Consider the following 26,478-nt stretch of genomic DNA (forward strand, 5'->3'; position numbering starts at 1 on the left):
AGAAGAGAGAGAGAGAGAGAAAGAGCTGCCGTTCAAGAGGTTGAAGAAGAGAAGAAGAAATTTCTTCTTTTCTAGCATTTATATACAAGAGACAAAATTCATTAATGGAAGGCCACTTGTCAAACTCTAATTTAATCTAGCTTTTGAGTTATCTTAATCTCATTAAGACACTTGTCAAGCCATGATTAAATTATCAATAATCATCTTCCATCACATGGAAGACAAGTGGCATACATCTATAGGTGCCACATGTCACCATCTCATAGTGCCACTTGTCATCATGGGAAATTACCATTTTGCCCTTTTAATGAATTTTGAGTTCTCAACCCAAAATTATAATTTCTCTCTCAAATTAATTTATATCACATATAAATTAATTAATCAATTAATCTCTATTAATTAATCTCACAATTAAATTCATATTTAAACTCTTTAAATATAAATTCAATTTATATAATACATCCAATATGCAAGATTTGGTTTCAAGTCATGCTAGGGACTTTGCAATCTTATTACAAACTAAATCTATTTAACTAATTAATTAAACTTTTTAATTAATCAATTAAATCATAATTTACTTGATGATTAACTTGTATAGGTGTGTGACTTACTAGAATTATTACAAACTGGTAATGAGAAATGATATTAACCCTTAATATCATTGGAACTCTTCCAGTCCACAAATGATTTTCCCAAATCATTTTAGGCATCTCATAGACCATGGTTGACACCTAGCATAGCATGCCATAGCCACCCAATTAGTAATAAGGAATGCCTTAATTATGAATCCTTAATCATATGTTACCGTGCACTAAAATCCCTCCGTATTATCTCCCAATCCCATTAAGGGTCATGGTTGAGTCAAACCCCTTTTATGGAATCTTATGCACTCATTTGAAATCTAATTATTGACATATAAGACTTTACCTTCAGGAAACACCTTTCCTAACAAAGTCATCTGTCCTGGCCAGGAACTTAATCTTGTCAAGAACAATTCAAATCCGCATAGGACTTTTAACCCTATTTACTCAAGGCTACGGATCCCCTCTTAACTGAACACCTGTCCCAACATATGACTAATCTGAGCCAACATGCATCGAAGTATCCATACACAGTACAGATATGTAAGTGGTATCAAGCTCAAACCACCCATATAAGAGACAACCATGTCATCTTAGGTGTATGACACAAATAAAATTTTATTGACTCGAGTAAACGCCATGTTCACGTTATCTGAACGTCACAAGTTTGACCTACTTATCTCATAAGTGTCCACTGTATTTATCTTGATATCTCATATTAGATGGCATGAGGCTCACCATTCCATATTCATCATTATCTCATACTGATCAATGGAGATAAAAAGACGTGACAACTCTTTGGATATAATATGCCCACCAAAATATCCTTTAGTTGCGAACTCTGATTTATAACAAATGTCCCATATATTCTACCACTCATATTCTTATCTCATAAGAATAGAATAGATAACATATTGCTAATGGACAATTTCAAATAAATATGATATTAAACATACATTACATTTAAATGAAACGTTCATTGCCATTACAATAGTTACAATGTTATTTACAAGTTACAAGATTAGTGTATGCCCTAGGGAACACATAACTAACAATCTCCCACTTGGACTAGAGCCATTCACTACAGTATCCAAGACCCATCTTCTCAAGATGTTTGTCTAACTGTTGCTGTGTCATGGCCTTAGTCAGTGGATCTGTCGGGTTGTCAGCTTAAGCTACTTTCTGCATGGCTATGTCGCCTCTTCCAACTATCTCTCTGATAATATGAAATCGCTGCTCTATGTATTTGGATCGCTGGTGAGACCTAGCCTCATTTGCCTATGCAATGGCTTTATTATTGTCACAGTAGAGAGGAACTGCTGACTCAATGGAAGGAACCACTTGTTGTTCTGAAATGAACTTTTTATCCTAATAGCCTCTTTTGCAGCATCACATGCAGCAACATACTCAGCTTCAGTCATGGAGTCTGTTGTAGTTGTCTGTTTGGAACTCTTCCAACAGATAGCTCCTCCATTACACAAAAATACAAACCCTGAGACAGATTTTCTGTCATCAATATCTGATTGGAAATCAGAATCTGTAAATCCTTCTAGTTGAAGTTCAGCTCCTCCAAATATCAAGAATAAATCCTTAGTCCTTCTCAAGTTCTTAAGGATATTCTTGACAATTATCTAGTATTTCAAACCTGGATTGGATTGAAACTTGCTAGTCACACTAACAGCATAGGTAATTTAGGCCTAATACACAGCATAGCATACATTAGGCTTCCTATAGCTGAAGCATAAGGAACCTTGGTCATCTTTTCCCTTTCTTCAAGAGTCTTGGGAGACTGTTCCTTAGAAAGGTGAATCCCATGCCTAACTGGTAATAATCCCCTCTTGGAATCAATCATGTTGAACCTCTTCAACACCTTTTCCAAGTAAAGCCTTTAGGATAAACCTATTACTCTTTTCGATCTATCTCTATAGATCCGAATTCCCAGAATATAGGTAGCTTCCCCAAGGTCATTCATAGAGAAAGTACTTGATAACCAGATTTTTAAAAATGTTAGCATACCAATATCATTGCCTATCAATAATATATCATCCACATATAACACCAAAAAGGTAGTCATACTCCCACTAGTCTTCTTATACACACACGGTTCATTAATGTTTTGAATAAAACCGAAAGTTTTAACGGCTTTATCAAAACGTTTATTCTAGCTTCTAGAAGCTTGCTTAAGACCATAAATGGATCCCTTAAGCTTGTACGCCTTGGAACCTTCTTTGGATTCAAAACCCTTGGGTTATTCCATGTATATGTTTTCCTTAATAACACCATTGAGAAAAGCGGTTTTGACATCCATTTGCCAAACCTCATAATCATAGTGTGCTACAATGGCTAGAAGAATCCTTATGGATTTAAGCATGGCTACGGGAAAGAATGTTTCTTCATAATCAATTCCTTCCCTTTGGTGAAACCCTTTTGCTATAAGCCTAGCTTTGAAGGTCTCTACCTTTCCATCAGGACCAATCTTTCTCTTGAAAACCCATTTACATCCTATGAGTACAATACCCTCAGGTAGGTCTATAAGATCCCAAACTTGGTTCTTATGCATGGAATCCATCTCAGATTTCATAGCTTTTAGCCATTTTGAAGAATCTATATCTGATATAGCTTCTTCATAACTAGTAGGATCATCACCATGATCAATTTCTTTATGAATAAACAACTCATGTTTATTCTCATGAAATCCATATCTCTCTGGTGGATGAGATATTCTACTAGATTTATGAAGAACCAGTGTTGTGGATGTATTATCTATAGGCATAGGCTCTCCCATTGGATCCACATCCATGGGTGTAGGTTGTTGGTTATTTGTGAAATTCTCTAATTTCAATTCTATCTTCCTTCCTTTGCCACCCTCTTGAAGAAACTCTTTCTCCAAGAAAATTGCATCTCTACTTATCACAACTCTTTGTGATTATGGAAGATAGAAATAATATCCAAAACTATCTTGTGGATATCCAATAAATCTACCTTTTTCGGACCTTGTTTCCAATTTATCAGTTTTCAGCTTCTTGATAAAAGCTGGACAACTCCATACCTTAGCATGTTTAAGGAATGGTTGTCTTCCATGCCATATCTCATAAAGTGTGGAAGAAACTGATTTAGTTGGAATCCTATTAAGAATATACAGTGCAGTTTCTAATGCATATCCCCATAAGGAAATAGGCAAATTAGTGAAGCTCATCATGCTGTGTACCATGTCCAACAAAGTACAGTTTCTTCTTTCTGATACACCATTCAACTGTGGTGTACCAGGAGGGGTCAGTTGTGAAATTATGCCCTGTTCCCGAAGGAACTCATCAAACTCTATACTTAAGTATTCACCACCTCGATCAGATTGAAGGACTTTAATACTTTTTCTTGTTTAATTTTCTACTTCAGCCTTGAATTCTTTGAACTTTTCAAAAGATTCAGACTTGTATTTCATTAAATATAAATACCCAAACCGAGATTTATCATCAGTGAAGGTAATGAAGTAGTAATATCTACCTCTAGCCATTTCTCTAAATGGCCCACACACATCACTATGTATGAGTTCTAAAATATCTTTAGCTCTTTACCTTTGTCCCACAAAGGGAGATCTAGTCATTTTGCCCTAAAGGCAGGACTTACAAGTTGGTGATGGTTCATTTCCCAAAGTGGACAAAATCCCCATCCTTTCTAACTTCGTGATCCTATCTTCTACTACATGACCTAATCTTAAGTGCCAAAGTTATTTTAAATTAAGGTTGATATTTTTTGTTGCATTAATTTCATATTAAGTGCTTGGAGCTGTTTTGCATTCATTATCAACATAATAAAGTTCATTTTGCAAGTAACCCAAACACACAACTTTATTACAATAATAAACTGTACATACATCATTTATGAGTCTAAATTCTAGTCAAACTAGATACAGAAATGATAATTTTATACATATTGGGTACATACAAAACATCCTTTAAATTCAAAACATTATCATCAAAATGACTATGTACAATAAGAGAAGTAGATTCGATGGCTTTGGCATCAACACTTGATCCATCACCGATCTTCAGCCTCACTTATCCATGATCTAAGCTCCTAAGATTTACTAGTTCCTACACATCAGAAATCATATGTGAATTAGAACCAGTATCAATGACCCAAGCAGAATTAATACGATAAGCAATACCAGAATCTAAGAAATAAGAAATAGCTATACCTTCAGAAGGTTTTACCTTCTTGCTCTTTACTAATTCTAGGTATTCTGGACAATTTCTCTTCCAGTGCCCATCCTTTTGACAGTGAAAACATTTTTCCTTATCAGCAAGAGCTGCTTCTGCCTTCTTCTTCATAGTTTGGCTCTTTTTGCCCACTCTACCAGAAGGGCCAGGGACAGAAGACAACTTCTTCTTGTTGCTTTTCTTTTTCTTCTTGGTTTTACCAGAAGAAGAAGAAGCAACAAGTGCCACTTCCTTTCCCTACCTACCAGGCATATTGCCTTGAGCAATTACAAAAATGTTCAGAAGACCAGCCAAAGTGCACTCCTGTTTAGTCATATGGAAGTTTGTGATAAAGCTTCCAAAAGACTCTGGCAAGGATTGAAGGATCAAATCTATTTAAAGAGAAAAGTCCATAAAGAAATCCAATGCCTCTAGCTGCTCTATAAGCCGGATCATGGTATGGATATGTTCTCCCACATCCTGGCCTTCTTTCATTTTCATTCTGAACAGTTGTTTAGATATCTCATATCTAGCCAACCTACTATTTTCACCAAACAACTATTAAAGGTGACTCAGTGTTTTAGAAGATGTTTGCATTTTCTCATGCTGCTTCTGTAACTGATTAGTCATTGAAGCAAGCATATAGAACTTGGCTTGTGCCACTTTCTCAAAGTGTCATGTTCTTCTTCTGTAGCCTCAAGTGGTAGTGCACTAGAAATCTTAGAATTAAGAACGTATCCTATACGCTCAAGATTGAGAACAATTCTCAAATTCCTTAGCCAATCAGAAAAGTTAGATCCGGTGAGCCTATTGTCATCTAGTATGCATGATAACGGGTTGGACCTTTGTGCCATAATTATCAGATTCAATTACTGTAGAAAAAGCAAGATTCAAATTAGTCATCTTGTATCAAGTAAATTAACCACCAATATGGTTATGGTCTTTTAATCAAATTGGTCCTCCTACTAACTTAGCGAATCCTACACTTTCATAGTAGAAAACGGAAATCCTAGATGGATGAATTTCTAGTGGGTGATTGAATTCTTATATATTGTTAAATATCCTCAAATCACATTTTCTTGGATAGTTTTAACAACATATAAATGAACAACACTTGCTCATCACATATTATATGAAATTTAATCAATAAATTTTGGCTCCTAATGCTCAAAACCTCAGGTACATCCATTCTTGGCCTTTCTTGCATTAGTTAAGTTGAGCCCACTAGGCCAGTGAGTATGGAAGTTTGAACCTTGATGACCTCAGGTACATCCATTCTTGATCACCAAAGTACCCACATGCTCACAACATCACATGCTTTAACAATTAAATTTAGAAAATCTCTTAGACTACGAAAACCATCCCTATGTAACCATAGCCGACAGTGTAAGTATCTAAAATTTCCAAATTTAATTGCCCTAGTGGAGAGCCATGATATAATTACCATAATTATATCATTACCAACTTAATCATTTATTGGAAGATTTTGTGGTCGGCTTAATTACTATTAAGGTCTCACTTTGCACATTATACATTTGGCATGCATATATCTCATACAAGCATTCATTCATATACATCTCATGCATACATGGATAATAAATAAAATGGTATGATCATAGACTTTCTAAGGGATTCAATTCTGAGCCACTAAGAATTGAATTAAGAAACATTTCATCTATTCTATTACAGGAGATACTGACGGAGTACATAAATCAACTCTTGATCTTGATGTGCTCCCACTGGTCCCACCAATGCTCTTGATCTCTTCATGCTTCTTGCAATTCAATTAGAAAGTAACCCTTGGCATACTAAGGTGAATTTACAAGAGTATGGACCTTATAATCCTTAAACAAATGAAATTACATCCTATGTAATATGACACTTATATTACATGCCTCTATAAATAAAATTAATTATTACATCCCAAAGAAAATAAAAGAATTAAATCTAATCACAATGGTCTTTTATTGTCCATGATCATCCATCATGCATATTAACATTTAACATTTAAACATAAATATACATGCATAATTAAATTGAATATCATATACCCAATTTATAACTAAATTTGAATCTCATTCAAATTAATCTCAAATTTAGGAACCCTTCCCAAATTCAATTTTTATGAAAACAATTTTCATAATTCATTTGCATGATTGAAAATCCTAATTAAACCATTTAATTAGGTCTAAGCATGGTTTCAGGTCATCAATTATAAAATAATTGCATAAAAATCCTTTAATTTGCCAAAAAATGCCCTCCATGTAAAACACGCCCCGTGTGAAAATAACACGACCCGTGTAACAGTTACACCGCCTGAGGTGTCGAAATACATGGCCCGTGTGGTGCAAACGCACAACCCGTGTTAATCAGTAACATGGCCCATGTAACCTTCTACCCATTTTGTGTGCCACAAACCCGGAAACACTGCCTGTGGCCTGGGACATGCCCAGGCCGTGTTTCTTGCGGTAAAGAGAATTTTCTTACGGTTTTTCAATTCGAATCTCATTCAAATCACCCCAAATCTCATCCAATCACACAATTAAGTCCCATAAACAATCCTAATGGCAAATAGACTGGCTCTGATACCAATTAAAGGCGTTTTGGGAAGCTTGGTTAGGGCCTTAGAGGTTGGATTTCAAAAATTTTCTAGGGTTTCATTCAAACATATAAGTGTATTATGATCCTAGCCAACAACTAATGCCCTAAAGCATGTCAAAACACTCTTTTAACATGCATTTAAGATTCATTTGCCATCAAGGATTGTTGATTAACTATTAATCAAATCAAACCCTAACTTAAAAGAGGGATTGGAGGAGACTAACCTCTATGGCACAGAATCACACTTCCTGCTCCCTTTGGAAGTCTCCTAGAGCTTCAATTGTACCTCATCTAGCTTGTCCACCACAAGCTTCCACCAAGATCACCAAATGGTAGCCTAAGTCCTCTCTTTATGCTTGCCAACCACTAACTATTAGGGTTTTACTTTTGGTGATGTTCTATGGATGTATAGATGCTAAAAACAATTTCTAGAATCTTTGAATCAAGAAAGAAACAAGCTTTCTTTCAAGCTTTAATGGAAGAAAATAAGAAGAAGAGAGAGAGAGAGAGAGAGAGAGAGAGAGAGAGCTGTCGTTCAAGAGGTTGAAGAAGAGAAGAAGAAATTTCTTCTTTTCTAGCATTTTTATACAAGAGACAAAATTCATTAATGGAGTACCACTTATCAAACTCTAATTCAATCTAGCTCTTGAGTTGTCTTAATCTCATTAAGACACTTATCAAGCCATGATTAAATTATCAATAATCATCTTCCATCACATTGAAGACGAGTGGCACACATCTATAGGTGCCACATGTCACCATCTCATGGTGCCAAGTGTCACCATGGGAAATTACCATTTTGCCCTTGTAATGAATTTTGAGTTTTCAACCCAAAATTATAATTTTTCTCTCAAATTAATTTATATCATTTAATTAATTAATCTCCATTAATTAATCTCACAATTGAATTCACATTTAAACTCTTCAACTATAAATTCAATTTATATAATATATCCAATATGCAAGATTTGGTTTCAAGTTATGCTAAGGACTTTGCAATCTTATTGCAAATCAATTCTATTTAACTAATTAATTAAACTCTTTAATTAATCAATTAAATTATAATTTACTTGGTGGTTAACTTGTGTAGGTGTGTGACTTACTAGGCTCATTACTAACTGGTAATGAGAAATGATATTAACCCTTAATATCATTGGAACTCTTCTAGTCCACAAATAATTTCCCCAAATCATTTTAGGCATCTCATAGACTATGGTTGACACCTAGCATAGTATGCCATGGCCACCCAATCAATAATAAGGAATACCTTAATTATAAACCCTTAATCATACGTCAACATGCACTAAAATCCTTCCGTATTATGTCCCAATCCTATTAAGGGTCATGGTTGAGTCAAACCCTTTTTATGGAATCTTATGCACTCATTTGAAATCTAATTCTTTACATTTAAGACTTTACCATTAGGAAACACCTTTCGTGACAAAGTCATCCGTCTTGGCCAGGAACTTAATCTTAACAGTTCAAATCCGCATAGGACTTTTAACCCTGTTTACTCAAGGTTATGGATCCCCTCTTGAATGAACACTTGTCCCAATATATGACTAATTTGAGCCAACACACACCGAAGTATCCATACACAGTACAAATATGTAAGTGGTATCAAACTCAAATCACCCATATAAGTGACAACCGTGTCATCTCAAGTCTAAGAATTATATGCACTAGTATGACACAGATAACATTTTATTGACTCGAGTAAATGCCATGTTCACGTTATCTGAACGTCACAAGTTCGACCTACTTATCTCATAAGTGCCCACTGTATTTATCCCGATATCTCATATCAGATAGCATGAGGCTCACCATTCCATATTCATCAGCATCTCATGCTGTTCAATGGAGATAAAAAGAGGTGACAGCTCTTTGGATATAATGTGCCCACTAAAATATCCTTTAGCTGCGAACTCTGATTTATAATAAATGTCCCATATATTCTGCCACTCATATTCTTATCTCATAAGAATAGAACACATAACATATTGCTAATGGACAATTTCAAATAAATATGATATTAAACATACATTACATTTAAATGAAATGTTCATTGCTATTATAATATTTACAATGTTATTTACAAGTTACAAGATTAGTGCATGCTCTAGGGCACACATAACTAACACCTGACACGAGTAAGATTCTTTAAATTTAATCCATCCCAAAACTGATTCTAAACTACCTAAACCCATCCTGATAGGGTTTAGTCGGATGAAATACCCAAAAATACTCAACTTGCTATCATCCTTATTGATAACCAATAAGTTGTTCCTAAATTTGTCACTAACATATCATCAAAGATTGTAGACTCCATTATTTTTAAGAAGCAAATGATATAATTGAGTCATTCACAATTAATTCTATAATCATCTATTTAACTCAATCATTCTCTATCATTTCTATAAACCATAAATATTTGTTTAAAATTTAAAAAGTTTATATATTAAATGTATTAGTAAATAGTTATAAAATTAATTAATTAATTACATAAATGAGTTTAAGTAACTACTACGCAATGCATATAATACAAATTTAACACGATATTATTTTCTAAATCCAAATTATTTTCAAGTCAAAAAAGGAAAAACATTAGAAATGTACAACTTAATAATAATAATAATAAATTTATTTTCAAAAAAATGAAAATCAAGATTCTAGTTGTGATATAAAAATCTAAACTATTTTAATGGCACATAAAATTTACAGATTTATCTATTATTGAAAATCACATAGCAACCATTTTAAATAAGAATACAACACATTATATGATTATGTTATTAATTAATATTATATTTTTGTGGGTAAAATTTTCAACATGATAACAATTGGTCTTTTATATATATCATAATACAAAAATGGAACGATCCAAATTTAATTTTATATTAATTAATTAGTTGTAAAATATTATTAATTATTAATATTTTGAATTTTAATCTTAAAAGTAGGTAAACTCTTACAGGGAAAATTTTCCCTCCTTACCGTCCAAAATCATAAAAATCCCAAGCCACCACCAAATATTTAAGAACCACACTACCCTTTTTAGTTAATGGTTATTAAAATTAACTCTTAATTAGTGCCATATATTCTCCAAGGTTTTTATCCCCAACCCTAACACAAACCCTGCATATACTTCTTTTTATTGTTCATAAATGCTAGGTTTTACCCAATTGTAATTTTTACAGAAAATTTTTGGAGAGTGCTCGCCATTGCTTGATCTTTTGCAAGATTTTGTGATAATAGGTTTTTTTAATTTCTAATGTTAACTTTTTTTCATCCTTTATGTAAAGCTATTTGATTGGAATGTTTAGTTCTTTAAATCATTTTACAAGGTTGATGAGATATGAGTATTATTTTAATTTTATATAATTCTTAGTGTTTTCTTTTCTCTCTCTCTCTTTTTTTTTTTTTTTGGGTTTTCCTTTGTTAATAGAATTATGATACATTCGTAAATTTTTGTTTTGGCACAAAATCATGAATTTTAACCATCATCATGCTTAATAGTTTAGATTTTAATAATTGAAAAAATGTTAAATTAAGGAGGCCAAAAACTAAAATAGAATTTTGTAATTTTCTAAGTTAAAATACTAAATATGTTATTTGGCCAATATTGTAGCCATGGACTCATATCTCCAAAATTTTGGCCATATTTGGTGACCATGCATTGATTATAAATTAATTTTTTTTTTTATTATGGCTTCATATTTTTAGTGTTGTCCACAATTTTTTTTATTTTATTTTCAATCACCATCTGTTTTTGCTTAAAAAAAGGGACATAGATGCTGGAAGAAGTATGGGTCCAAATAGTTAATCACACTTGTCATGTATATACTCTATGCGATTGGAATTAGAGATCAAATAAATAAATAATAAGTAACAAATATTCAAATAAATATTTGAAAGTATTATGATAAAGAAATGGTGAAAAGGAAGAAAAACTTGAGAAACTTGATTATCTTTAGTTATTATTTATTAGACGTCAGCATGAATTTTGGTAGTAGCTTTCACATTTGTATTTTATGTTTTTCTTTTTTTTTATTCTCAATATTATAATAATTATGCTTACAAAAATAAATAATTGCTTGTTTTGTTTTATAGATAAGTATGCATTTTAATTTATAGTTCATTTAATTCTTTTTAATTGATTTATATGCATTTTATTTTCTCCAAGGGAGATATTAACATACTTTAACGAAAAATATGGCCTTTACAGAAAAAAAAAAAATCAAGATATTAGATATTTTATAACAATAACAAAGCTATATTACTTTTATTAATCATGTTCCTCTAAACTAAAATTTTGGTCCGTTCATATTTTTATTTCAATAAAAATGTAGGATAGACAATGCCAATGCTAAAAAGAGTTCGAAGAGAATATGAAAAGGCAACTTCTATGCAACCTCCAAAAAAGAAATTGAGCACCGTTGACTCCCAAATATTCAATAGGATCCTCCTCAACTTGTAGATGATATCAATGATGAAAGTTCAAAATCTCATAGCCATTCACATCCATCACTTTCTCTTGATTTTAATGAGACAAATTTCAGTAGTGACCCTAATATTGAGGGTAAGTATCACTAATGTTATTTCCACCAATTCATCTATGTGCTTTGATTATTTTGTAGCAAATTTTATTCAACCACATAGAACTCGAGGTTCGACTCTACTTCCAGATGTATGGAGCCTTTCTAAAAATGATAAGTTTAAAGAAAAGTTTGATAATTTGAATCAATGTGCTGATGATGGTGAGCTTGAGCAATTTTGTGGCACTGTAGCAAAAAATCCTTATTTGACTCCACTTGAATATGCGGATTGGAGAAAAGTTCCTAGTGATAAAAAAGAAGAGATGTGAAGGGTTGTGAAGGTAAATTGTATTTCATTATTTTTTAACAGGCCATTTTTTCATATTCTTGTCTCTAATTTATATATGTATATATTATTGGTAGACTAGTTTGACTTAGCAGAAAGTAGAAAACCATAGGTACTTCAAGAAGTTGGTAGGCGTTTAAGAAATTACAAGTAAATTTTGTATAATAAATTTTCATAAGTATAAATCATTGGCAAAATTGAAAGCAAATCCACCTTTTAGAGTTGATAAAGACTAATGGGTTGCTAAGTGGTACACAGAAGAATGTCAGGTGATTAACTTTTTTACTTATTATTATTATTATTATTATTATTATTATTATTATTATTATTATTATGACCTACCAAAGATATAAATTAAAATAGTTACATTATCATTTAAACTAAATAAGTTTAGCCATTTAATTTATTTATTTATATGGAAAAAAAATCTGAAAATGGAAAGAAAAGTCAATAAGCAGTGAAGATGCCATACACTTGTGGTACTATACTTTTAGCTAAAAGGGCTAAGATAGAGGTATATAATATTATAGATTTTTTTTCCTCTTTTTAATGGCCAAAAGCATATTTTATTCTCTAAATTTTCATAAAAAAGTCAATTTGCCTCTCAATTTAGTCAAAGGTTCAAAACTGCAATCCTTTTTTTCTTGTGCCCATAAAAAAACCTTTAACACACAATCTAGAACTATGAAGACATGCTTCATTCCAAATTTAAAATTTAGAAAGCGAAAAATAAAAATTATTTCACCATCACACATGTTGGACCGTTCCATGAAAATGAACATAAGACAATTTGAACAAAAGGCCAAAAAGAATTAGCACCCAAAATCATGAAAGAGAGTAATGTATTTCTTAATTTATAAGGTTGGTGTACATTGTATTTCGTGTTTTAAAAAAGTATGGTTGTGTCAAAAGTAATGAGCCAGAGTCAAGTACGGTTCTTGGAGAGTTTGACCACCCATTTACCCCAATGTCACTACCATACTCCTCTATAGAGTTTTGTGGGTTTCAGTGATGAGCCCACTTACTTCATAAGGATGGGTTTGAGACCTAAAAAGTGGAGGGTATGTTGGTATCTGATTATGGTAATTCTGGAAGGGAAGCTATTTTGGATGTAGAGGTGAACTTGGGTTTGGATTTGATGGATTTGGGTGGGGTAAGGTGATTGAACCAATTGAATTGGGTTGCTGAAGACTAGTAGGGTCATGGATTGAGAACCCTGTTGAAAATGGAAGGGTTGTCAATGTGGAGGAACCATCAAGTTACAAGAAAGCTAGTTGTTGAGAGGCAAAAGAAGAAGAAGAAGAAGAAGAAGAAGAAGAAGATAAGCAAAGATAATTGTAAAAGCATAGGGAAGAGGAGGTAAAGAAAAGGAAAGAGAAGAGTCATAAAAAGGAGAGAGAAATTGTTGTTAATTGTTGCTTTTTTTTTTTTTCCAAATCTACACATTCCCTTCATTAATGCATGCATCAGCATGTGAAAATACACCGCATAGCTGGCTTAGCAAAAATGTATTAAATTGGTCTAATTTTTTAAATTCAATGGTCAAATTAATTTAAGGTTAAATTGAGGAGGCAAACTAATTTTCTTGTGAAAGTTTAAAGGGCAAAATATGCTTTTGGCCCTTTTTAATATATTCATTTACATTTATTAAAAACATTTACACCAAAAGAATTAAATTCACATTATTTTTAATTGCAGCATAAAAAAATGAAAAACTGACATTTATAATAAGTCTCTTGATCAAATATTGTAAACGTAAAGATGGAATACCTGTTTCAGATGAGGTAGCAACTATCATTGCAAGTTACACATACATTCGTTTATATGTATTTAGTGTAATTGAAAGTTATTCATATTTAGTTACGTAATTGAGATATTTTTATAAACTTTTTTTAATTTTTTCGTGTAGCATAGGATTGAGGAAATTCAAAATGTCAATAAACCACTATGAAAGTTCTGATGAATTTTCTCCTGTGAAAAATGATATATTATCATAAGTACTTCGACCTGAAAGAAATGGACCTATTCGTGGTATGAGTTATGGCATAACTTCACGTATGTTTAAAACTTCACGTATGTTTAAAAAGGATAATATTGATGTAGCCCAAGAATTTCAACAAGTTAAAGAGGAGAATATGCAGCTTAAGGAAAATTTAACTACTTTGAATGAAGAGCACAATATCTTAAAGAAAATTATAATAATTTGACTAATAAAATTTTGGAGATGAAAAATCAAATAGCTGAACCAATTCGTGTTAAAAGTGCTTAACAAATTATATAGGCATGTTCATTTTGATTAATTTATATCATTCAACTCAATACCAATTTATATTCCAAAATTTTGAGTGATAAACTTTTAAATTTTTTCATTTTATGTTGGTATTATTTAATATGATTTTAATAATTAAAACATTGAGCAGGTTTCAAATATTATTAATTTTGCTAATTCCAATGGTATTACTTTATGTAAAAGTGCTAAATTTATGAGTAAGAGTAAAATATTTGTTCTAATTTTATTACAAATATATTTTATATTAACTATTAATTATTAGTAATTATATGTGACATATTTTCATTGTTGTTCAGAGGCAAGAATTAATGGTTGCATTTAAAGCCAACCGTATTTTTTTGGGACAAAGACTTCAAGACTAGGATTTATGTTTTGATATTTGCAAATGTCCACTTATTATGTTTAAATCAAAAGATATTTTATTTTCTTTTTGGATATTTAAATAACCATTTTATTATTCTTTTCTAAATATTTATATTTTGCTTTATAATCTTAAATTTATATAAAGCAACAGGATGCCTATTTAATTAGCTTGCAACGATATTAATTTTTTTAATTAAATTAAGCATATGTATTGATAGCCAACAAATACCACATTAGTTATCATATATAAATAATTTATAAATATCACAAAATATTATAAATCATAATTATTATATGTCATGTTTATGTACTATTAAATCACACGTATGAAACGTTATTTTTTTAATAATAATTTTCAAATGTTATCATATTTTCTAGTAATATTTGGTATATGTTATGTTAATTCTTTTTAAAAACACTTGTAACATGTTACAAAAAACTTTATATTATCGTTTAAAAATTGTTATAATATAAACACTTAAATTATATTTTCAAATATGGAAATATAATTTTCTAATGGCGTTTAATAAATGATTTAACACTACTTTATGAATATTTTAATTGTTATAGAAAAAATAACTTATTACAAATGTCATAAGAAGATCTTCAAGTGACATTTATTAATGCAATTAAAGTAATTTGTGAAAATGTTACATTATTGATATTTAACAATATTTTATTTATTTTGTAATAAAAACTCCATGTATAATAATCAAATGTTAAATCATTTTGTAAGAGTTATTATAATGTAATTATAACAATATTTATTGAAAATGTTGTAGTATTAATTTTACACAAATGTTTAATGGAAATATCATTTTAACACATAGCTATACTAGTTTATGTGGTATTTGTAAAAAACATTAACATAAGTCTATAATAACATTTATTTTATGTAAAATAATGTTTTTTGAATGTTACTAAAAACTATTTTTGTTATAGTGGCTTCTAGGGTTTTGCGGTTCCAGTTCGATTCTTTGTAAGAACCAGAATCAGAGCTGAACTTTAATTTTTTCATTTTTTGAAATAAAAAAAGGAACCAAATTTTGGTTTCGGTTCGGTTCTAAGTATTTTCTATTCTGATTTGGTTCTAGTTTCACTTCTATTTTCGGTTCTAGTTTTGGTTCCAATTTGATTCAGTTATCGATTTTTACACTTAAAATTATAGTATTATTGTATTCCTTTTAAAAGAATAAAAATAATTATTTATTTCTAATATTAAATTAAATATCAATAAAGTAACGTAAACATAATAACTTAATCAAGAGAAATACTAAAATTAAACTAATAATTCTCACATAAAAGTATAAGATAATACTAAATATCCATAATGTTAGCACTGAGTGGGATAGCTCAGTGAGCCAACATTCTACCCAGGTCCTTTCGACCTATGGTGCTTAGACTGTTATACTATAAGAGGTTAGAATTATATTTCTGCAAAAAATTTAAGCTTTTGGCACGGTGGTAAACGCTCGTTCCTACAATTGGTATTACAACTAAGGTAATAGGTTTGAATCTCCCGCAGGTGCTGGAGTTGGATTATTGGCATTGAGTGGGAATAACTCAGTGGGCTAGCACACTACCCATATCCCTTCTACCCATGGCTTTTGGGCTGCTACATTATAAGGGTTTTAGATTTATACTTTTGCTAAAAGTTTAAACTTTTGATATGGTAGTAAGTGTTTGATCTTATACATAATAAGTCATATAATATTTATACTCAAATTATAAAATAACAGCAAATCAATAAATATAATATGAGTTAGGATTAATGTAACCTACATAAAGAGCATAAAATCATGTAATTTTTGACTTTAGAGAAATTCTTTATTATATTTTTATTCAACTATTTAAAGTTAAAATTTTGTTAGACAATATATAATTTTTACTAATTTAAATTTTAATTCAGAATAATCAGTATTAAAAAAAAATTTAATTTTAATATAGTAAATGTTATTTATAAAAAATTTGTATGACAAATTAAAAATAAGATAATTAATATAATCTTAAATTTAGTCAATTCAATTATCTTAAATATTATTTTGCTTCATACTCTCCAATATAATCAAATACCTTATAAAATATTTTATTCGATTGCACTACTAACATTTTGAGTTGGCCATAATTCAATCTCATAAAATAATATATATATATATATATATATATATATATATATATATATATATAAATTAAGTCACTTCATGACATATATTTTAATAAATATATTCTATTATCTTACACATATTTTTTAATTATATAATTTTTAATAAGAAAATATACTACATGATAAAAAAATAATTTAATTAATTGATTAATGACTATAAAATAATTTAATATATTTATAATAAAAATAATAAAAGTTAACGTTGAGTTACATATATATACTTATAATTAATAATAAATTAAGTTTTATATATATAACTATCTTAATTACATATAATATATATAATTTTATAAAAATTATATAATATATCTAAAATATATAAAAAATATATATATATAAAATTGATTATTCAATTCGGTATGATTTCAATCCAGTTTCATTTTAGTCCTTGATGAAAAATAATAAATGAATCAAAACAGTAAAATTTACTTCGATTGGGCTTTTACGATAATAATTCTTTTTCAATTTTTTTTTGTTCAATTCGATTTAGTTCCAATACCCCTGTAACTGTGTACAACTAGACAAGATACTTCTAGTTCATATATATCCACATCTACTGCTCACAATTCTTCAAACTTTAACCTCAAATTCACCAATATCTCCTAATTTTCTTCTTCAAATTTCATCTTCTCTTTGTTGCTGACATTTAAATAATTTTGACCAGTATTCTTGCATTTTCCTTATCTCCTTCCGATTTAGAGGGAAATTACATTTCTCCCCCTATTTTTCCTCATTTGTCTCTATATATCGTCCAAACAAGAAAAACCGGAGTTTTCTCCTCTCCATTTCCCCGATCCAAACAGAGGGAAGAATATCTTCTCCCAAACACACTGTAAATGGAACTCTCGCTTCTCAAGTGCTATAATTCAAATCAAGAATTTTGATTTCTTCTCTGCACATAAATGGCAAAGGGAAAGAAGCTAAAAGGAAAAATTCAAGAACATGAAGACAAGCTGGTGATAGAAGTGAGCAGCGGCGACGATGACGACGACGCCAACGAGGATTTGAGTATGAGTATAGTTGAGAGAGAGCTTCTAATGGGGGCGGTCAAATTGGCTCAAAACGACAACAACGGTGTCGTTTTGGATGATGATAATGTGTCTAAGAACGACAACGGCGTTGTCGTTGTCAGCAGTGGCAGTGGTAGTGATAGTGGGGAGGGGGAGGTGGTGGAGTTGGCATCACCCTCGTCTTTGGAGGTTGAAACGGTGGTTAAGGTTTCCACTTCGGTTAAGAAAAGGAAGGAGAAGAAGAAGATTCAAAAGATGGAAACTGGAGATCAATCCGTGAGTTACTTTTTATAGTATAAACTTGCTTATTCTACTTGATTGAATTGATTTTAAATTGCTTAACTCATTGAATTCTATTAATTTTTACTATGGGGCTCAATTGAGTTGTAATATAATCCGCTTTAATTAATTGAGCGTGTTCATTCTGTACAATACTTAGTTTAAGATTGTGCTCTCTGATTTTTGGGCATCCCAATTTCACATATTGTACTGTTCCTAATCCCTAATTTCATTAGGCTGTTACTGCAAAGCAAGAAGACAAGGTAGAAACAATCGGAAAAGTGGAGACAATGGAGAATGCTGAGGCTGTTCATACCACACTGGAATTGCTTGAAAATGTGTACACAGGTGTTGTTGAGATGCCTGGGAATATTGTGCTGCGAAAGCTTCTTGTGAGTTAAATTAAAATATCTTTTCTTATTTGCGATTTAAAACAAAAAGAATTTAAAATAACAAAAAAAGAATGCAATTCAATGTGAAGACTTATATTGTCATCTGTTATACTCTCAGCGGGGCCGGAGATATTTTGATCCTCTGGACAGTGGATGGTCGACGTGCTATAATTGTGGCGAGGAAGGTCACATGGCCTTGAATTGTCCATCAATTCAGAAGAAGAAAAGGCCATGCTTTCTTTGTGGGAGTTTGGAGCATGGTTTTAAGCAGTGTTCCAAGGTTTGTAATTAAAAAAGTGATGCAAAGATTTGTTTATTTATTGTTTCTGGGTTGTTTGTCGAAGGTGATTGAGTTGGTTTGAACTTCTTTACTATTATGTTTTTGTTCGTTGAGTATGGATGATTCTAATTGAGCAAATAAAAACGCTATTGAAAATTCTAACTTATATTGAATCATTTACTTGTTACTATGAGAGACTCTTTGAGTCAGCTGTATCTTCTTCTACTTTTGTTCTTTTGCATTTATGTTCACCTTGTAACTAAAATATATATTTTTTCTGAGTATTTGTTTCACTTGGATCTCTTTGTAGCAACGAGTCTGCGTTATTTGTAAATCAAGTGGCCACCGTCCTAATCGTTGTCCAGAGAAACATAAGGGTGGTCCTCAAAGTTCAAAAGTATGTTTAAAATGCGGAGATTCTGGGCATGATATGTTTTCATGCAAGAACAATTATTCTCTTGATGATCTCAAGGTTGCATTTCAGTACCTTCATTGGTGTTTTTCCTTTCATACCTTTTTCTTTTTTAAACTTACAACTAACAAGACAGTTGTATTATTTGAATTTTAGTCACTGTGTTTATTTGTTCCTTAACTAATTTCTCTCTCTCTTTTTCTTTTTATTTTATTTTTTATTCAGGAGATACAGTGTTACATCTGCAAGAGTTATGGCCATCTATGTTGTGTGAACTTTGTTGATAATATTCCAATAGAAGTTTCTTGCTATAAATGTGGTGAACTGGGCCATACTGGTTTGGTAAGTCCTATTAAATGTTTTTCAGTGGTCCATTTCCTTTTCTCCAAGGGAAATAGGGAACGTTTCTGTATGTTGTTGCCTGCATCTTTTCATTCCCATTGTTAGGGACACTGTCATGCATATGAATGTAGACATTCTAAGATGGTCATTTAATTGTTATCTTTTGAGATATGAAAATCTTTGCAGTTCTTGCTGTGTTGTATATTTTTTTTTCCTTGGAATGCTCAAGCAAACACCATTTTCACCTCCTTTAGTGATGATTTCGAGGTTGATGGTACTGTTTCTTATTCTGATGTGCAAACTTTCAATAATTTTATGTATAACACAATGGATTTTATATGAGCCTAAGTTTGAGTTCAAGTGGTGGGACATTGAAGAGGGGGATCAACAGATCTTTACAGCATTTTGAACTCAAATTCTGACCAGCCTCTTCATTCACATTGACCAATACCATAAAAACTAAACCACAAACACCTAGCTCAAAAGTAGGGGTTGCTAAAGAAAATTGAAAATTCATTTTGAAACCAGTAAACCAATATATATAAAATAAAAAATTCTAAGTTGAACTTGTTGATTTGGTTATGGTTTTCTTTTTACACAACTAATGGTTAACTAAGCCAAACAAAAGTGCATGTAAATTTATAAATTCTTTTAATAATTTATTAGATTAGATGTAGATATGCTAAACAAATAATTTTTTTTTCTAATGTTTTGCATTTTTTGAATCCTAAATCCTTATTAATTTGTAATTTATCTTTTTAGCATGTTATGCAATTACTTTAGAATTGAAAGAAAAGAGGAAGAAGAGATTTGTGAAATAATAGTTTTATTAATTTTCTCAAGTTGTGTGACCTATTTATATACATTTATAGATAAGATATACATGATTAATGAGATATAAATGATTATTGGGATTGACTCAATCCCCTAACTTATAGCTATACATATCTCTATTCTAATAAGAATTAACAATATAACAGTAATAAACTATGATGGTAATGCATATTAAAAAACATATATATATATTTTTCTTTTTCCAAAAGATAATTTGTTGTAAAGATTTTGTTGGTTAAATTCAAGTTAATTGTACTCACATAGTGACATGCACAACTTAATAGAAAATGGCCATGAATTACATGCACTTCAGCTCCTACTTCATGCATTAGCCATCGCATAGGGCCATTAGGGGTATGCAAGTTCGGTTCAATTCCGGTTCTTGCCCAGAATAGGAACTGAACATAATAAAAAAATGGTTCTGATTTGGTTTTTTAATGTTCTGGTTTGGTTCAGTTGTTCAATGTTGTCGTTTTGGTTTAGTTCGGTTCTTCAATATTTTAGTTCTAGTTCGGTTTTCGATACTTTTAGTTTTGATAGAGTTAAGTACGGTTCCAATTTGGGTCTTGGTTTCTAATAAAAAAAAATTATGCAATTGCCTTTAGGGTGAGTTGAATTTGTGACAATTGAATTTGAATATTAATATTCACTCCGAAATAATCTCAAATTTATTATTATATTCATAAATTAATTATGGTGAAGCTTAATTTTGATCAATTCAAATTACAAGGGAAATGAGATGTATTTTTAGACATAACTAATTATTTATTCTTACACAGCTTAATTAGTTATATTGAAATCAATTGCTTATATCAAGGTAATTAAAAGCATAATGCGCACTCAAAGCGATGCATCACCCCATCATTTAAAGCGCAAAGCGCAAAAAATGCGCTTTTTTCATTGAAGGGACCGCAAAATTATAAAAAAAATTAACTAATAATATAGTATGCTTGTATAAAATTTAAACCTTTAAGAAATCATCAAACATCTAAAAGTTTTTAACATTCAAATTCATAGTTATAACTGCGAGATTTTCACTAGATTTTTCATCAAAGTCCTCAACACTTTCATCCTAATCTCCAAAATAAGATCTATTTCCATCAAAATCTCCATGTAAATCAGTATCAATATCTTCCAACATTGGCCTTGAAGTTGAGATTCTTTGTGCTTTAAGCGCAAAAAGCTCTTACTTATTAAATGCACTTCGCTTAGCGTGTACAAAAGCGCTTTCCTATTTATCGTTGCACTTTTGCGCTTTAGCAAGCACTTTTTACACTTTACACTAGCTTGTATATATAGGAATAGAGTCCAAATTTGCTCTTGAACTTTTTAGGGATGTTCAAATAAGCCTAAAATAACTTTTTGTGGCTCAAATTAACTAAGAACTTTCTAATTAAGTTCAAATAAATCCATTTTTGGCAAAAAATTTTTTTTTTCTAAATTTTTATTAATAACATATTAATTTTTATATTTTTAAATATTAAAAATTATTTATTATGTTTATTAATTGTTACAATAAAAAATAAAAAAATTTAAATTCTCAACCCACAAACCCAAATAAATAAAAGTCTCTAACCCCACAAACCTCGATCAACAAAACCGTAAACCCAAATCATCATCATCTTCCTCTTCTTCTTCTCAACTCTAGTGCATAAGATCTCTATTTCCTCCTCCTCCTCCTCCTCCTCCTTCTCAACTCTAGCCTGCATCTTATGCAAGCTCTCCTCCTAATGACTCTTCTAGATTTCCATCATGTTGTCTTCTAGCTTCTGGTGACCCTCCTCAGCATTGACGGTGATCTTATACCTTATTCCCGTGGACATCGGTCCTCGCGCTTGGCCTCAATGACATGATTACTATTAACTTTGAAAAAACACTATTGATTGGGGGATTGAAGAAATGGAGTTGATTGAAGCATAAAGAGAAATTGGAAGTAAGGGTTTTTGCGGAGTAAGGCTCTCAAGTCTCTCCTCAACAACATTTTTTCCAATGGCCACGTCCGTCCACAAAGTTTGATCCATTGTAATTCACTTCTTCTCTATGGCTTTCAATCCTTGAGTTGTTGGGTTTTGATCGTAATTCACTTTTCGGGTAGGAAAGTACAGGAGAGATGGAGGCAAAATGTGTGATACTTCTATAGCTTGAGTTGGTGGGTTTATATGATTGGGTTAGGTTCTCATGTTCTTAGATTGTTGTGTTTGGTTATGGAAAGTCGACATATTTATATATTCCTAATTAGTAGATTTTATATATTTCTATTTAGTGTAGGATTTATATTTCAAAATAGGTAGGATTTATATTCCTAATTAAGTAGATTTATTATAGGAGATTTGTATATAAATATGTAATCTTCTATTTTGTTAAAGTAATGAGAATAAAGATGTAACCCTTTGAGTTCTTTCTTTTCTCTTCCCTTCCTTTCTTTTTCTTTTTCTTTTAATTCCTAAATCTTGACATGTTTTAATGGCTGAGCTAGGATATTTTCAATTTGAATGACTGAGTTTGTTTGTCTCGGGTTCTTAGTGTTCTTGATGTGTTTTATTTTTAAATTTTTATTTTAATTAAAAATATTAAATATTTTATAATATTTAAGAATTAGAAAAAAAAAAAATTTCATTAAGTTAGGACTAATTTGAACTTAAATAAAAAGTTATGGGTTAATTTGAGCCAAAAAGATATTTTGGGCTTATTTGAACATCCCTAAGAAGTACAAGGGAAAATTTGAACCTTATTCCACTTATATATAGTCTTCAACCAGAATGTACATGTATAATTCAGGACTGAAATTACATTATATAATTTACTAACACTTATAATTAAGGACTAGAAGATGGCTTAATTCATTTAAAACTTAAGTTATTAAGAACATAAACTGAAATAAAAGATAGTATAAGTTGTATATAATCTATAATATATATACTAGTGTTATCAAGGCGACAAGGTATTCTATCGCCTTAGGTGAGAGGCGAGGCAAGGGCATTTTTGAAGTAAGGCGCCATAACCTAAATTGCCTAATATATATATAAAGTAAGAGTGCTTCATATGTTCATTTAGCCTGAACAATTAGAGGGGAATTAAAAAAATTTGTCATGATATTTATTTATGCCTAAACTATAAGGATGTAAATAATTTAGCCTAAATCCCTAAACCAAGAGTGCTCAATATTTTCATTTAGCCTAAACAATTAGGGGGCAATTTAAAATAAAATTCTCATGATATTAGCCTAAACAAAAATCGTATTACAAATTCACAATACTCATATAACAAAATGCATATCACAAACAATACCCATGCCATATAATAAATATTTAATCAACAAATTAACAAGATACATATCTAACAAAACAATTAAAATAAAAAAAAGTAAAACTGCTGTGCTGGTTTAAAATGGTGTGAGCCGTGAGAGTAAGAAAAACAGCAGAATAGAAGAAGAGAGGAGGAGGAGAGAAAAGAAGGAAAAAAAAATGAAGGGGAAAACGAGATGGTGCAGGTGCTGTCCCTTTCTGCTGTGTTAAGAAAAAATACCTTGGAGAGAGCTGCTGAGAGAGAGAGAGAGAGAGAGAGAGAGAGAGAGAGAGAAGCTGCTGCTGGTTGAGGAGCTCAGTCTTTTTGGTGTGACAAAATAGGTACTACTTTGGGGTTTTTTACTTTTTGTTCTGTTAAAAAATAATTAACAAAGAAAAAAGACCAAAAATTGACCGTTCCTTCTCAAAGGCGTCACCTTGTAGCCCAGCGCCTTGGAGTTTGGGGCTGCCACCTCCTGGAAGCAAGGCCAGGCAGTGCCAGGTCAGGCGCTAGAGGATCGCTTCGCCTCGCCTGGTGCCTCCGGTGCCTTTAACAACACTGATATATGCACACATACATTGCAATCTTAATTGCATATAAATATATATAATTATATTAAAATTGTATATCTAAAAAATCATAAAAAAACATATGTATAAAATTAGTTTTTCGGTTCGGTATGAGTTTGGTATGGCTCTTAATGAACCAGAATCGAACCAAAAAAGTAAAATAAAGTTTGGTTTGGTTCCTACAGTAACGGTTTTTTTTTTTTGGGTTTTGGTTGGTAAGGGCCCTGACCATGGAATGTACACCTAAATGGAACCACCTATTGTAACATGCTGTTATCAGCAATGTGTGTGTGTGTGTGTGTGTGTGTGTGTGTATATTAATATTAACCTGTTGCCAGTATTTTTTCCATGCTGCTACTGTCATTAGTGTTATTATTATTGAAGTAGGTGGTGCTGCTGCTGCTTTTAGCAACATATAAATGCCTTTCCCTTAAAGTATTTTCTTTCTTAATATTTGGGTGGAGGTCAATGCACTCTGTGGTGGCACAGAGATATGCAATTTTATCACCTTGTATAAAATGTATGATCTTGCTAGAAAGAGATTATCAATTGCAATAATGTAATCTCTTTTTTGTTATAAACAGATATCTTGTGATTATTTTGACAATTCCTGTCTCAAAATCTATGCATGCATAAATTATTTACTTTTCATTATGTATATCTTGATTCATACCTTGACATTGGCATTTGTAAAATCAGTTCCTATCAGGCATATCAATCCTGAATGGTTTTGCACTTAGTAAATTTTGAATGATTAGAACCAGCCTCTTCTGAGCACATGGGATTTTACTTGTGCAGGAATGCTTAAGTTTGCACAAGGAAGCCACTACTACAGCTTCATCTAGTTTATGCTACAAATGTGGTGAAGGAGGACATTTTGCGTGGGAGTGCGTAAGTTCTTTGAAGGTAAGTTTTAAAAAGGAAATTTGTAAATATCCTTAGAATTACTACATGTTGCCCAAACATTTTTCATCATCAAATTATTGTGTTCTCTTTGTGAGACATTTTATTTTTCTTTATAAATCTTAAGTTAGCGCTTGATGATTATATGCAGGCTGGGAAGAGGAATCATGAATTATCAACCCCTGCTTTGAGGGCTCATAGAGAAAATAAAGAAGTTATGGAATTCAAATTTGCTCGTTGAGATCTTGGCAAGTCTCGTAAAAGGAGAAAAAAATGAAGAATGAAGCAATGACTCCAAAATATCCAAACAAATAGGTGGACGGCTAACAGTGGAACCTGAAGATTGATCCAAGTCCAAAAGGAACCATTGGAGTTCTCCTTCAACACCATCTTATACAGGTCACAAGATTGCTACTGTAACATATGGTGGTCTGATGTCAAATTCTCAACCTTCCAAGAGAATGTACAATAGTCATTCAGGTATTTTGGGCTCTTAGTCTTCTAACAAAACACAAAATAGCCATTTAGGATCTTCAGCATTTTTAAGGTTTGACTGCAGCTTTTCCAGAATAGATTTTTCGCATCAAGGTTTAGCAGCTCCGAGAAGTGCTGGGTTTAGGGGAAATTATTTGTGGTAGGACCTTAAGTTTGTAAACAACAGCAAAGGGATTTTAAACTTGTTCACTTTTCTGATTTGTCCGATACTGTATAACCTTATGACAACCCAAGCTTTAGTACTGTGTAACCTTATAACAACCCAAGCTTTAGTTTTAAGTTATTTATTATGGAATCCATTTTTTCGTTACACTCAGATGTACATTTAGTGATTTATGCTGTATGTTCTACCATCTCATTGTAACCTTTTATTTATCTACTCTTTGATGGATATTTGAGGACTTCATTTTATCTTGCTTTGCTTTTGAATTCCTGTGATGTATGACATCTGTCTCCTTGAATGTGCAAAACATAACACAATAATTGTCATTCCTTTTATACATGCCCTGGTTTTGCCCTTTGATAGTGGACAGATGATAGGAATTTTCTTGTTTCTAATCTGTTTCTCACATGTAAGCATAAAAATCAAATGATAAAAAAA

At 31.3% G+C, this 26,478-nt stretch overlaps 1 protein-coding gene across 1 annotated transcript; it reads left to right on the forward strand.

Annotated features, from left to right (window-relative positions):
* Positions 1 to 17,635: 17,635 nt before the first annotated feature.
* LOC110666229 (uncharacterized) lies at positions 17,636 to 26,187 on the forward strand. The gene is made up of 7 exons (XM_021826642.2): positions 17,636 to 18,362; positions 18,602 to 18,757; positions 18,876 to 19,037; positions 19,348 to 19,509; positions 19,675 to 19,791; positions 25,278 to 25,385; positions 25,534 to 26,187. Exons 1-7 carry the CDS (start codon positions 17,979 to 17,981, stop codon positions 25,621 to 25,623), a joined length of 1,179 nt encoding a protein of 392 aa, XP_021682334.2. The 5' UTR covers positions 17,636 to 17,978; the 3' UTR covers positions 25,624 to 26,187.
* Positions 26,188 to 26,478: the final 291 nt, after the last annotated feature.

This window comes from Hevea brasiliensis, chromosome 1 (assembly GCF_030052815.1).
Source record: "Hevea brasiliensis isolate MT/VB/25A 57/8 chromosome 1, ASM3005281v1, whole genome shotgun sequence".
Lineage (NCBI taxonomy): Eukaryota > Viridiplantae > Streptophyta > Magnoliopsida > Malpighiales > Euphorbiaceae > Hevea > Hevea brasiliensis.